We start from the raw sequence: 15474 nt of genomic DNA on the forward strand, positions 1-15474 counted from the left end.
TATATATTTTTTTTCTCCTTGTCTCCGTATTCTTTCTGTTGAAGAGCGTAGCTCGAAACGTCAAAGACTTTCCGTATTCCCGAGCGTCATACTAATACATCCTTTTGTTATTTACACCACCTGTCCTCGTCTGTTGTTGTTTTTTCGTATATTCTCCCATATATATATATATACATATATATATATACATATATACATATATGTGTGTGTGTGTGTGTGTGTGTGTGTGTGTGTGTGTAAATATATACAAGACTAGTAAAATCCAGGCTACATATGTTTCTTATCACATTTATAGTAACTCTAGTTGTTAACCATGAACTATTGAGAAACTTTCAGCTTATCAAATTTCCTTATAACTTTGATAAGGGAAAAGTGTGTAATCTTCTACACCAATAAATTGTTATTGTTCCTGACTGTACACTGTCCACTTTTTGTTTCCTATAACTGCCACAGGCTGCTTGAAGCTTACAAACTTCTTACACTTGGATCTCTAGATCCCCTCCACACACATATGTATGTATACATATATAATTTATAGATTATATGTATAGAATTGGCTGTGTGGAGGCGCAGGAGTGGCTGTGTGGTAAGTAGCTTGCTTACCAACCACATGGTTCTGGGTTCAGTCCCACTGCATGGCACCTTGGGCAAGTGTCTTCCAATATAGCCTCGGGCCGACCAAAACCTTGTGAGTGGATTTAGTAGGCGGAAACTGAAAGAAGCCCGTCGTATATATGTATATATATATGTGTGTGTTTGTGTGTCTGTTTGTGCCCCCACCATCGCTTGACAACCGATGCTGGTGTGTTTACGTCCCTGTAACTTAGCGGTTCGGCAAAAAGAGACCGAAAGAATAAGTACTAGGCTTACAAAGAATAAGTCCTGGGGTTAATTTTCTCGACTAAATGCGTTGCTCCAGCATGGCTGCAGTCAAATGACTGAAACAAGTAAAAGAGAATAAAGGAGAGTATATCAGGATAAAGGTTTCTAGTGTATTTGTGTATTTTGACGATCCTTTTGTGATTAATTTTCTACTTCAAAATTTCCTGTGAATAGAGTTAGGGCAGTACTGGAGCTAGAGGTGTGCTGAGGGTTTTGGTCTGCCTTGAGCAACACTTTTATGGAGGCAGCATTTTGGGGTCTACTGTATAAGCCAGTATAGGCTGTTTTGGCCCAGAAACTCAAGAGTTTTTCCTGATTGGCACATACTCTAGCTACACCACTGAGTTATGGTAGTGACATTAAGAAAAATACTTGATTATGCAAACTCAATACTGGGGCATAGAACTTTAGTAAGACTTGAGACATACAGAGTAAAATAAAGAAAGCAGCAGGTAAATGAATCGCTATTGGCTTTGGCAATGAGAATTCAATCATCATCATCAGCAGCAGCAGCAATGGCGCCGCCGTGGCCGCCGCCACCACCACTTGACATCTGTTTTCCATGCTGGCATTGGTTGGACGGTTTGACAGGATCTGGTGAGCTGCAAGGCCACATTGTGCTTCAATGTCAGCTTTGGCAGAGTTTCTACAGCTGGGTGATTTTTATGTGGCACTGGCACTAGTGAGGTTGCTGTGTAAACTCACCAGATGGAAAAAGAACAAGGAAAAAATATAACGCTCCCACAACAAATTGTAAGCAATTGTAAAAGGCATTTCCTCAAGATGCCATTCAGTGAGTTTAAACATTTAGTCATGCTGTATCCAGACATGTAGGTATCACTTTGAATAATATGGCACCTTAGATCTTCTACTATTTTAACCAACCAAAGCCTTCTGAATGGACTTGACAGACAGAAACTGAAAGAAGTGTCAGGTCACTTGTGAGGTTTCTCAAGAGCACTACTGGTAACATGGGATCCAGTACAACATGTTGCATGGTCGGGTCATCAGCAACTAAACCAGCACCCACACTAGGCTTGCCTGTTGAGGACTAAACCCAACAGGACTAAAAACAAGACCTGTCAACAGGACAGATGAAACTACTGTAGTTTCAACGACTATCTAACAATGTCACAGGCCCTCAGAAATTCCAGGTTGGTGTCAGGCATGCTGGAAGACCACTGGGAGTAAGGCACCCTTTACCTTTTCTTAAAGCATTTCGTTAGAACCCACTTCAAACACAGGCTGTGTCTGCTCAAATAATCAGCAGTAACTCGGTCAGTGAAAACTCTATGATGGTTGACAATCCACGGCAAGATGAGCTGCTACAAATCACACTAATCCAGAATGTGTATGCATGTGACTGGGGACCACATCTGAGCTTGCATTCCCACTGAAAATCTGAATATGAGCTCTACACCTCAATAGCGAATGATATGGCATCAAAATTACTGACTCAACAGTGGCTAACTGTTGGATGTGGTTGGATTTCATAAGCGACATTGTGAACTTGTTGGTCAGAGCCAGCTCAACCAACTCCAGGTGAATCCTGCTGCAAGTACTAGTAAGTAAATTGAAAGAAGCCCATTGTGTATGTATGTATGTCTCTTCTATTTTTTTAATTATTATAAATCTTCCACTGAGGAGGGAGTCAGTTTCCAACAAAGATACAAGGCTCTATCTTTGGGATGTAGTTAACACAGACAAATTCACATTAGGAACTTGAGAAAAGTCTTGCATATTTTTACAATTCCACTCACAGATTGCACTTGTAATGTACAAATTAGCCAGTTGATTTCTCTTTATGAAAATCTCAGTTTATTCAGATTCTCCTTTAAGCATTTACTAACAAAACCTAGTGCTCCAATTATTATTGGTATGAACATGTATTCATAGTCTGGATATAGAAGCTGGAGGTTCCGAAAGCAGTTGTTTGTATGTATGTGGGTGTGAGTGAATGTGTGTATGTTTGTGTCTCCTTGTCTTACCATCATGTGATAGTTGTAAATGCGAGTCATTGTCATGCATGTGATGTCATTCATTTCCAATATTCTACTAAAACATATCTGGAAAAATATTAATTTCTTCAGAAATAGATGAGGACTGGTCACAGGAAAGGTATCCAATTATAGGAAATCTGTCTCAATAAAGTCTGTCTGACCCATACAAGCATAGAGAAGTGGACATTAAAATGATGATGACGATGATGATGATATATGTGGTGCCATATGTAACTAGAACATATCAAATTTGTGTAAATGGGACAATTTGGGCCAGGTCAAGACCAATCACAGGTTTTCATTACAGGCTATGTAAACATATATGTTTGTGGGTGTGTGTGTGTGTATACACACCACCACACACACACATACATATGTATGTGTGTAATATATATATTATATATATATTTTATATCATCATCATCATTTAATATCCGTTTTCTATTCTGGCATGGGTTGGACTGTCTGAATGGAGTTCACCAGTTGAAGGGCTGTTCAGGTTCCATATTTCACACACACACATATGTGTATATATATATATATATAACTTTTATAAGTAATATTCTAAAAGAATATACAATTGAACTTATGTTGAGTGCTCAATTATCTTGAGCAAATAAATGTGTATATATGTGATTTTATATTATTAATTCATCAATAATATATTTAGGAAATCAATATTTAGTATTTCAAAAGATATATATCTTTTGAAATACTAAATATTGATTTCCTAAATATATTATTGATGAATTAATAATATAAAATCACATATATACATATATATATATATATATATATATATATATATATAGACATACATACATACGTACATATATTCATACATACATACACATATTATATATATATATATATATATATACACACACACATGCGCATGCGTGCATACACACACACAAGGTGAGCTGGCAGAAATGTTAGCACACTGGGCGAAATGCTTAGCGGTATTTCGTATCTTTACGTTCTGAGTTCAAATTCTGCTGAAGTCGACTTTGCCTTTCTTCCTTTTGGGGTTGATAAATTAAGTACCAGTTGCATACTGGGGTCGATCTAATCGACCGGTCCCCTACCCCGAAATTTCGGGCCTTGTGCCTAGAGTAGAAAAGTATATATATATAATATATGTTATTCTTTTACTTGTTTCAGTCATTTGACTGTGGTCATGCTGGAGCACCACCATGAAGGGCTTTTAGTCAAAGAAATCATTCCCAGGACTTTGTAAGCCTAGTGCTTATTCTATTGATATCTTTTGCTGAATTGCTAAGTTATGGGGATATAAACACACCAGCATCGGTTGTCAAGTGATGGTGAGGAGATAAACACAGGCACACACACATAAATCATCATTTAATGTCTGTTGTCTATGCTGGCATGGGTTAGACTGTTTGACCAGGGCTGGCAAGCTGGAAGGTTGCACCAGACTCCAGTCTCATTTGGCATGGTTTTCTATGGCTGGATGCTCTTACTAATGCCAACTACTTCGTGGGTGTAATGGGTGCTTTTATGTGCCACTGGCATGGGTGCCATTTGCGTGACACCAGTATCTGCCATGACTTTGATTTTATTTGGCTTGATGGGTCTTCTTCTCAAGCATGGCATAATGCCAAAGGTCTTGATCATTCATCATTGCCTGCATGAGGCCCAACTACAATGGACTTCTTTGGGTTTCTGGGTCCCATGCAGTGGGGCTGAACTTGGAACCATGTGGTTGGGAGGCAATTATACACACATACATGTACATGTATGCATATAATATATATGTGTGTGTGTATATATACATAGAAAATTAATTCGATTTTGAGCACATTGAAGTAATCTTTTCCTCATATGACAGTTTCATCCAGTTGGATACAAAAGTGTGTTTTCAAGACATTAGTCTACTCAGGATAGTTTTCTGTTCAACCCTCAATGACTGCTAGTAACAGAGGTATTCTGTTTTTGTTTTTTGCACTGCCTCATGATAAAAAAAAGACCTCGAAAGTAAAGAGCTTGTAGAGGAAGACTAGCTGCAAGGCAAGATCGTGCATTGTGTAACAGAATTTTATTTCTTTCTTTCACTCTCCAGACATATGATGCAGCCCCAAATAATACATAATCTATATTATTTGTTGAGCACTATTGGGGAAAAAACACTCTATTAAAGCTACTTTTGATGGACCCTGGGGGCTACGTATGTGTCAAGTTACCGAACACAAACATACGTCTGGGTGTGTGTATACATACACGTATATATCAAGTATCATTGAACAGAAATTTAACTTCTACTTGCGAAATTTAATATCTTAATTTCATTAAAAGAGAAATCACATCATATCGATTCTTTGTGTATTTATTATATGTTGACTGTATTTCAACTTCTTTTGCCAGAACATAAAATTGTGAATAATAAAATTATTAACAATAATTTGAGATATAATAATTTTAACAATTTTCCTAAAAATACCAGTTTTCCTGTTCGACCTAATTCGCGACGTCAGAATGAATCTTACTTTCCGGTCCGTGGATCTCATAACGATAGTTTATGTCCTTCTTTCATATATATATCAATAGCCATAGATAACAAACAGATTAAATAAATTCAAAGTTTAATTATGCTCCTCCTATTTATGCATATCGGAATCATGTGTTAAAGGCCAAATTTTTTTCTTGACATTAAGTTTTGCTGTGGAATGTATAAATCCATTTCGAACAAGCGTTTCTAATTTCTGAATGAAATCAACAAAGTAAACAGAACAACACACAGCAAGAAGTTATCAAATAGTGTTAGCAGGTGCGTGTAGTTCTTCATACTAAGGAGACTGATTCGGTTGCCAACCGCGTGAAAGTATGATTGCGTGCATCCGTCACATATTAGTCGCGTCAGTGCGTTACAGCATTTCGCGCAATCTACATGTACGATTACAGTTCCTTCGCTCTTTAAAGCAGGTTAGTAGTGTTTTACTACTTTCAATATCTGAAAAAAAAATTTCTTTTCTTACGGTGTTTTTTTTTAAAATTTGTAAACAGCTTTTCGTTCCATTCACTTCTTTGACTTTCCTTCATTAACTATAGGCCCTATTATTTCTTCTTATATTATTTCTTTCTTTTTCTTTCTTTTAGAATTTATACATTTGAAGTAGTTCAAATGTCATTATATATCATTATGTACTCAATATATATGTTAGAACTTACCCGTTCAACTCGTGAAAGGTAGTTTGCTTAAATGTAAACAACCTTCCGAATGCTCTGTTTTGAGATGAGCAAAGGGGGTGGGGCAGTGTTTCGTAATATTTTTTTGCCTTCGTGTCAACGAAGTTGTATCTTTTCTAAATGCAATATTTCATATTTACCAGCGAGCCAGTGAGAGAGAGTCTCTAAGTGGACTTCGATCTGTTAGATATAACAGTCAAATCTCCCTCAAACCATATCTTACTGTCTTAAAAAAAGAAAAAAGAAATGATCTAAGTGGACATATATACCACTAAAAGGACAGATGGTCACGGGTGAAATGCTTTTGCCCGTCAACGTTCATCTGGAACTAAACAAAGACAACAAAAACAACGATCCTCATTTTTTATCAGCCTCCTACGTGGTGGCTCGGAACTGCTAGAATTATTGGCTAAATCTCTCTCAATTCACATCATTGAATTAAAAGGACGGGATGGTCATCGCTTGAATACTTTTGGCTCTCAAGCTTACTCGACCGAGACAGACTTTGGACTCAACTACAATTGCCTCATATTTATAATAGAGAATGTACTGTTGAATTTGAAATGGTTCTAATTTGGAACTAGTACTTTAACCGCGAACTTATCTCGCTTACATAAGCATTATGTAAAAATGAAGAGAAATAAAACAGTATTTTTCGTTTTAATGAAAAACGATCTATTTTTTTTTTATTCCAGAAAATAACAAGTAATTTAAGTAATTGATTTACCTCGATTTTCAACTCAAATAATCGGTACATGAAATAAATCCTTTTTCTCTATTTATGATTCATTGGTTCCAATAATTTTCATTTTAATTCCATATATCCGTTTTCTAAGAATGATAAAAACAAAAGGAAACAAATATATAAATAATTCTATGTAATCTTTATATAAAATATATACATTTTTTGGCTGTTATAAACAGGCAAGTTTAAAGCATCACTTTTAATATTTTGAAATGTTTTGTCGCTTTCTTGTTTAAGTTTTATTAACGTAATCCAATATATGTATGTGATATTTTTCCAATACTTAAATTCGTCCTTGAGATACAATGCATTTTATCATTTAACCAGTGTGCGTGCGTATATATTTTAAAGGGTGTTAGTTATACAAACTAAATGAAGTAGGGAATCGAGATTGCGGACAAATTCTTAAAAAAACCTCCACGATATCGATGTAATTGTTTTTCACTTAAAAGCAAAACGGGATTTTTCATATAAGTCAATGGGGAACCATGACAATCTTATGGTCTCGGTGAACAAAAGTGGGTTGTAGACTGTTGGGGCTTTTAGTAGTTAGCATAAAGTGAAATTCATTTGTAGTTGGAGGTTTTTTTTTTTAGAATTCTTATTCACATTTGACGCCCAACTTTCCAATATAGTAATACCTCGCCATATCGCGGTGCACCTATCGCGCACTCAGTATATCGCGGTTCACCTATCGTACACTCAGTACGTCGCGGATTTTTCTAGCTAATATATGTAAATTTATATCGCGGACTCCTCAGTATATAGAGATTTCTGCGGCCGATAGGTATTTATATTTTTTAAGATTTTAATTATTTCTGTGGGAGGTTTTGGAACGTAGCACCCGCGATAGTCGAGGGATTACTGTATTTATATTTGTTTATAAGCTTTACAAATTTAACTGTGCATGAATTTTTGGCGATGCCAAATAGGAGTTTCGCATATTTGGTAGCTATGTAACTTGACGAAAGTAAAGAATACGCACACCCGGTGGTTAGGGTTTAAGGATAGTTTTAGGGTTAGGGTTACGTCGAAAACGGGTGGTGGGCGTATTCTTTACCTCCGCCTTGTAACTTTATACAAGGTGCAGCTCTAACATCTGATGTCTTCACAAAGAGTTCTGTTAGTATGCTGTTCAATGTAATTCAGCCTTCAAAGTGTTATAGAAGTTGTTGATCAAATTTACCACAGGTTTCTGCATAAGCCGTCATGATAAATCCTATCAAATGCCTTTAATAATGTCGATATAAATATTATCTTAATTTTTTTTTGTGGTTGGAGTCAGGGGAAAGAGACTGTGCCTAGCTTTTCAACATTTACATGTTGGCATCTGCAGGCGAAATGTGAGCAGGAAGGGAATTTCAGAGGGTTGACAGTGATATTTTGGAAAAGAAGGATAGTGGTTTGTGTGCAACCTGGGAGACAGACAGAATGGGCAATGAGAGGTAGGTGGGCTTGGATGGAGGTGGTAAGCTCTAGGGAGCAGAGGATATTGTAGTAGAGGTAGAAGGGGCAGTGAGGGGACAGCATATCTGTGGGCTAGAGGCTGGAATAGTTTTGGTCAGTTTCGGCTTATCAGCTTGGATGGCTTTCCTTTAGATATGGTCTTAAATTGATGTAAAAATGATGATGATTGTGGTAGTCGTATGTGTATGCCAGCACCTTTTCAGATATGAATCTCACTTGAGCTCTATAGAGAGTCAGCAACTAAATGGAGCTCAAGTATTTTCTAATTCTGAAATGAAACAGTAGTCTTTGAGACAGAATTTTTGCTGTTATGAATGCAAGACTGCCAGATAGGATCATTAATAATTGTGAGGTGTGGCATTTGTAACGATTTGGAGAGTTTTGATTGTGTTGTGTAAAACTAGAGGGAGTGATGTACAATATTGTTTTCTTAATGTGTTGCAATTGTGACTTTATGCTGTTGATGGAAACAAGATACTCATGTCTCTTTTGGAGAATACAGAGGTAGTGTAGGCTTGATGCAGGGTGTCAGGTACATGGATTATATCTGTGTATGAAAGGTTAAGGAGGTATGTAGAGTGATAGCATATGGGGTGGGTAAATGAGGTTGATAGCAAACAGGGCTTACCATTTCGAGTGTGGCCATTGCCAATACCTCCTGACTGTGGCACGTAAAAGCACCCACTACACTCTCTGAGTGGTTGGCGTTAGGAAGGGCATCCAGCTGTAGAAACCTTGTCAGATCAGATTGGAGCCTGGTGTAGCCATCTGGTTCACCAGTCCTCAGTCAAATCGTCCAACCCATGCTAGCATGGAAAGCGGACGTTAAACGATGATGATGATGATGAACTGAGCCATCTGGCATGACAGTTGATGGAATGAGTCCAGGAGAGCATCATCAATCCATAATTGTAATGGTGTGATCTGACTGAAAGTTTCTGAAACAAGAGACAAACATAGATCGTTAGAAAAATTTTTGTACTTGACACAGTCAAATGTCTTTTTGATGTGAATTATAATGACATTGTGTCATCAAATTTCTTAAGAGATAGTAGGATAGGTCTGTAGTGGATCTGGCTCCAAGGAAGTTGTACTGAGCTCTCTTAAATGATGAGTGAGGATAAGATTGAAGTTGTGGTTCATATTGAAAGCAAGGTTTGTGTTGTTGGAACACTTAAGAGAGAAAGAACATGTTAATATTAGCAATCTCTAAGTAGTGTAATAATTTGGTGTTAGCTTTTTGAGAGAAATAGCACTGCTATGAACATTGGGCAAGATTGTAAATTTACTAAAAGAGTATATAGTTGTTTTTGAAAATTGCTATAATGGGATAGGTCTGGATCTCCAAAGTTTGAAGAGGACTTTATTACTTTTGTTGTGTAGTTCTTGGTTAGCTCTAATCAAACACTCCTATCACATGGATATAGTCAGTTGAACAACTATTATTCTAGATCAGGGCTGGCCAACCTGAGGCCTGTGGGCCGCATGCAGCCCACAGACTTTTATCTTGTGGTCCACTTGATACTTTCTTGAAATGAGTTGATTTTAAAAATTTTATCAAAAATTAAAAATTGTAATGAAAAATAAAAAAGAAAGGTACTACTGTTTTTGCAATGTTAATATTTCATGTTGAATCAACAATCATTCATTCATTATTGTAATAATAGCATGAGAAAGCAAATTGCTTTCAATTCTGTCAGTATACAAGCGGCCCTCAAAAAGCTTTTTGTGATTAAAGTGGCCCACAATGTAATTCAAGTGGGTAAGGCTTGTTCTAGATATACCATCACATAGTTGATGACCATATGGCTGTGGTTAATCATAAGGGATTCATGCAATAATACAGTCTGAATATAATATATTCTGTTCACTTTTCACTCTATTACTATATGTCTGTAGATTCTGGTGATGACAGGCAAGGTGGACTTGGTCACATCATATTAGTTATACAGTCTGAATATAATATACTCTGTTCACTTTTCACTCTATTACTATATGTCTGTAGATTCTGGTGATGACAGGCAAGGTAGACTTGGTCACATCATAATGGTTACTGTTTGTCCACTTAATATTTGTATTGTGCATCTCAGCATAATGCTTGGAGTTAATGAGGTTATTTTTGCTGCAGTGATTTCTGTATGTGCTTTTTTTATGTCCATCTGGGCTGAGTGGAAGAGATAGTGTTTTTTTAAAGATGGTGTTGTAGTAGTGTTCCGGAATGTTGTTGGGTAGTCCTTTGTATCTAGGATGTAAGATCTGGCTTCTGTTGCCTGTAATTGGTCACCAAGATAATGTACTTGTTTTCTTTTTTTTAATAAACGGAAAGTAGTAAATATATCAGTGTTGGTTTATGTGTCACTGCGTGTAAAAGCTGAAATGTGGGTGTATGTATGTGTGTGTATATGAGATAGAAAGTGCTTGAATACTTAATTTTTGCTAGCTACAGCTTCATGTACTTTCAGTATCAGTCAACAGGATATGGTTCCAACCAAGAAACAAAATTGCTGATTGTTTTTTTTTTCAAAGAAGTTATTCCTATAGCATTTCAAGCCCAAGTAGAACAGTAACTATGTCAGTCTCATCACTCTTAGAGAAACAGCAAAGGCCATAGGCACAGCCTGTTTTCTAGACCAAATTGTTCCTTCTCCAGCTGGTGAAATATTTTTTTTCCCACGAGAGTTCCGGATCCCAGTTATGAACTCATTTGCATACAGCCAATCAGAGCTCAACTATCAAACTAACTCATAAGTGCATACCAAGTGATGGGCAATAAAATAAGGTCACTTGGGTAAGGAACGACCATGCTTCTTTTCTATTTTAATAATGCTTGTTGTTCTTGTTTCAACCATGGCTGTCTCTGCATAGTTATTTGTGTTGTTGTTTACTTTGTAAAACAGAAAGGAAAGAGCGTTGCTAGCACATCACCCTCTACCCACATTTTTCCCAGCCACATCTTTACCATATGGGGCCCTAACAAAATCCGATAATAGGTATAGATGCAAATCTATCTAATTACTTGTTTCCTTCTAAAATCAGGCATAACCTTGTCAACAAGCTCTGATGGGCTGTATGCAAATGAGTTCATTATTGGAGTCCGGAGGAACTCTCGTGGGAAAAAAAAATTTCACCTCCAGCTGTTACTGCTAATAGCTCTTCTTACATAGGCACAAAGGGTCAGAAATTGTGGGGAGGTGTTAGTTGGTTAAAACAACCCTAATATTTGACTGTCTTATTTTATCAACCCTGGGAGGACGAAAGGCAAAGTTGTCCTTGGTAGAGTTTGAGTAACTCAAGAAAGTAGCAGAACAAATACTGCATGGCATTTTGTGCAGTGCTTATAATTCTCTACTACTACTACTACTACTACTGGCACAATTCTAACAATTTTTGAGGTGAGTGGTGTTAGTGAACTGGAGTAATTGTATTTTATTTTATGGACCCCTGGGGTTTGAAAGTCCAAGTTGACCTTGGTGGGATTGAATTATAATTATTTAGTTTGAAGTGCAATCTAGAAAATTTGTTATGTTGATATGTAACTAATGGCATGGTGCTAGACTTGATCCATCATCCAGTCTAACACTACCATTTTTAATTCCTTTCATTAAGTCTGTTCTGGTGAGTGAAGTTCTGAGGAAAACTCAATATCTTGATGCTCAACTTCCTACTGCAGTAACCCACATATCATACTTTTCCCTTCCAGTCTCAGAGACTGTAATAAAGATCATGGAATTGGCCCTTTCTTTTCTAAGTTATAAATAAATTGTGGGAGAATATATTCACAGGAACTTATTATGTTCTATACCATGTGACCACTAGACAATGATACATGTGACCACAAGACAAAGTGTATTTATTGACTGATAATATTTCATTACTGCTTTGCATCTGGTCTACATTCATTTTTTGAAAATGCATTTTCCCACAGATTTTTGTTGAAGCGATTGTTTTCACAATTTTATAGCCTCCCACTGCTCACCATCCAAAAGTGATGTTGGGGTGGAACTTGTTTTTTTGTTAGATAAGCAAACTAGAGCAACTAGTTTTATATCTTGCTCATGGGTACAATGTACCATAGTATAAGAGAAACCCAACTTCTGGTGACATGGTCAGTAGGCCAGTGTTGAAACTTCACAATTATTAGTTACAGTGTGTTTGTTGCTGCTTTTGTTGTAGTTGTTATTGGATATGTGCAATGATGATGATATTTACTATAGGTCCATGGAATGAAAAACAAAACTATTTAACTGTGTAACTTCAGGGTTTGGATGGAGGGGGAGAGTTCAGGATGTGCTTCAGATAAGGGGCCAGACAGCAGGTTCCAGAGATGCTCAGGCAGTAGTTTTGGATATCACTGGTAAAAACAGGACTGAATGTAGACAAGATGAGTTTCAATGCCCCTATGAGTATGGTTTTCAGAAATGTTCACAAGATGTAAAATCTGTAAACGTTTTATTAAATATAGGACTAAGGTCATCATCATCGTTTAATGTCCGTTTTCCAAGCTGGTATGGGTTGGACGGTTTGACTGGGGACTGGCAAGCCAGGAGGCTGCACCAGGCTTCAATCTGATCTGGCAGTGTTTCTACAGCTGGATGCTCTTCCTAACGCCAACCACTCCGAGAGTGTAGTGGGTGCTTTTTACATGCCACCTGACCGGCTCCCATGCCGACCTTGTTTGTATGGTGCTTTTTATGTGCCACCGGCACGGGGAGCCAGTCAGGCGGCACTGGCAATGACCCACGCATGAATGATGTTTATTGCATGTCACCCGACAATTCAAAGGTATTTTTTAAATGGGCTGGTTATGCGACACTGGTGTAGGCTATAGCTGTGACCTCACTTTACTTGCTGGGTCTCCTCAATCACAGCATATCTCCGGTGTTTGTTTATTTTCATTTTTCTCTTATATTTCAAAGAATTCAAGCACTTGAGATCTTTGTAACACGCTGGATGACTGCCTGGGCTACCAGTACTTTCAGCTAGTTCTGGATAAAAACAAGTTTGTTATTTCAAATATTTAAACTGTACTTCATGGTAAAGAATATTTGGGCTTTGTAAAGATGTACAGTTGCTCAGGAATGAAGTAGTTATTCTAGACAAGATACCATGATTCCTTTTTAGTTACATTTAGAATAGGACTTGCAAGAAAGATTGTTGGTGAGCCTTAGTAAATGAAATAATTTTTTTAAAGTCAAGAGTTGTCTTTGAAAGTGTTGTGTATGGATGTCCTCCTTTCTAGAAATAAACTATATTTACTTGAAATAAAGAAAAACTAACCATTGATGCTGTAGGGCAAGATTAAAATTTCTCCTAAGATATTAGCAACTTGTTAATTACATACTGTAGTCTACTGTTCTACTATTAAGTCACTGTATGTATTTTAAATCTATTGTCTAATTAGCTCTTTAATTCTGACAATTCTATGATGAGAAGATGTAGTCTTAGAGATTAGTCTCAGCAATTTGGTTGTGAAAGTGATGTTGGTATTTGTTTTAGTAAATGTGGAAGTCCCAACCAGATGGTGGAAGTATTATATTGAAAGTAAGGTTTTGTGGGTATGTCAGAAATATAGGGATGATGTCTTGTTATTTAATAGGTGTGTTATAACAGATGGCTATTTGATGAGTCAGAAGAAGCATAACAACTAACCAAATATCTAGATGCTAGCTTCATTGGCTTTCAGAGTACCATCAGGCATTGACATTGGAAAGGTTGGTGGTTTACAACACTGAGATCATACTCTCACATACAAGAGTAGAATTCTCTGATGATATGGCAGTGATAATGGCAATATCATGATATTACTATTTGAAATTTTAGGTCTTTTGTTTTGTCTCCCTGTACACTATGGTCAGACAGATATGTAATAATTACTGAGTAATAACAAGTATGAGTCACTTCTGATTAACCACTTTGTGTGTCTCTATCCAGCGTAGAATGTTCATATCAAGATTTATTAAAAGTTCATTGACTGTTCTTACTGGATAGATCTATAGTCAAAGGTATTACTGCTGTAGCCATCCCGTCTTTTTGTATATGAGATATTAAGATTGTCTAATGCAGTGCTCCATAACCAGTATGCCACTGCACATTAGTGTGCATCAAGATGATGTTAGTATACTGCAGTGTAACCTGAATATAATTTTTTCCCCTGTACTTTGTTATATTTCTAGTTCAGGTGTGCCTCTGAATTTTGAAAAGAATATAAGCGTACCACAAGTGAAAAAAGGTTGTGTAGCATTGGTCTAATGTAACCTTCCCTTTTTTTTAAGGAAGGTAGGGTGTTATTTGAGAGAGATTTGGCTGCTATTTCTAGCAAGTTAAGTGATCATTTAGGGCTCCCTTGACTCAGTAAAACTGTTTGATATCTTTATCTATCTGTTTCTTCACACATACATACACACATATAAAATTGTGTACGTTGTCAAGGTTTAAAGTGACATGTTATGCAAGTTTCAGTAGTTTTGAAATTTTGCCAATGCTTAATCCTTATTGGTTTATCTCTTATAAGCTTTCAAGTTCGGATCCATAACAAGCAGAATATCTACAAGTGTTGAAATTTGTTTTGTTAAAAAAAAATAAAGGATATTAATAAAAAAAAAACATTAACAAAACAAAAAGCATTTGATTTAGAGAGGAAACTAGGAAATTAGAATAAATTTTATTTAAGCAGTTGTTTCCTCTTTCTCTCCTTTTCTGTCTGCCTTTGTTTGAAAGCAGGTAGTGTCAGTTGACTTGTATAGCTCTACACAAGTACAGAGATGTTTGACATGATGTAAATGATGATGATGATGGATTTTCTTCATCTTTGTGACAGTCAGATGTTGCTGTCAGAGCTGATGTCATTCTTTGAGTGTTGCTGTCTTATAAGGTCTGTTAATATTTTGTTTCATATTTGGAAATGTTTTTCTTACTAATTCTTTCTTCCCTCTGTGACTGTTTCTTAAATTATTTAAAGACCAGAGAATGTAGGAACTTCCTGTTTTCATTATTTGTGTGTGTGTTTGTTTGTGTGGGTGTTTGTGTGTGTGTGTATATATAAAACCGAGTATACATGTAATGCTCCAAATATGATTTTTAGTACATTTTTAATAGTTGACTGTCAAGATTTTCCACTCTTCAGTTTAGGAATATATATATATATATATATATATATATATATATATATATATA

General features: G+C 36.5%; 1 protein-coding gene across 3 annotated transcripts in view; it reads left to right on the forward strand.

The window, feature by feature from the left end:
• The first annotated feature begins 5434 nt into the window (after positions 1–5434).
• Positions 5435–15474, forward strand: part of LOC106883369 (regulator of microtubule dynamics protein 1) — a 50636-nt gene continuing 40596 nt past the window's right edge. The window contains exon 1 of one of the 3 annotated variants that reach the window (XM_052966988.1): positions 5435–5825. In XM_052966988.1, coding sequence (XP_052822948.1) covers positions 5727–5825 — 99 coding nt within the window. In that variant the 5' untranslated portion in view covers positions 5435–5726. Of the gene's footprint in view, positions 5826–15043; positions 15173–15474 lie in introns of those variants that run through there. The other 2 variants (XM_052966987.1, XM_052966989.1) reach the window with 2 other exon arrangements.

This window comes from Octopus bimaculoides, chromosome 4 (assembly GCF_001194135.2).
Source record: "Octopus bimaculoides isolate UCB-OBI-ISO-001 chromosome 4, ASM119413v2, whole genome shotgun sequence".
In the NCBI taxonomy this organism is placed as follows: Eukaryota; Metazoa; Mollusca; class Cephalopoda; order Octopoda; family Octopodidae; genus Octopus; species Octopus bimaculoides.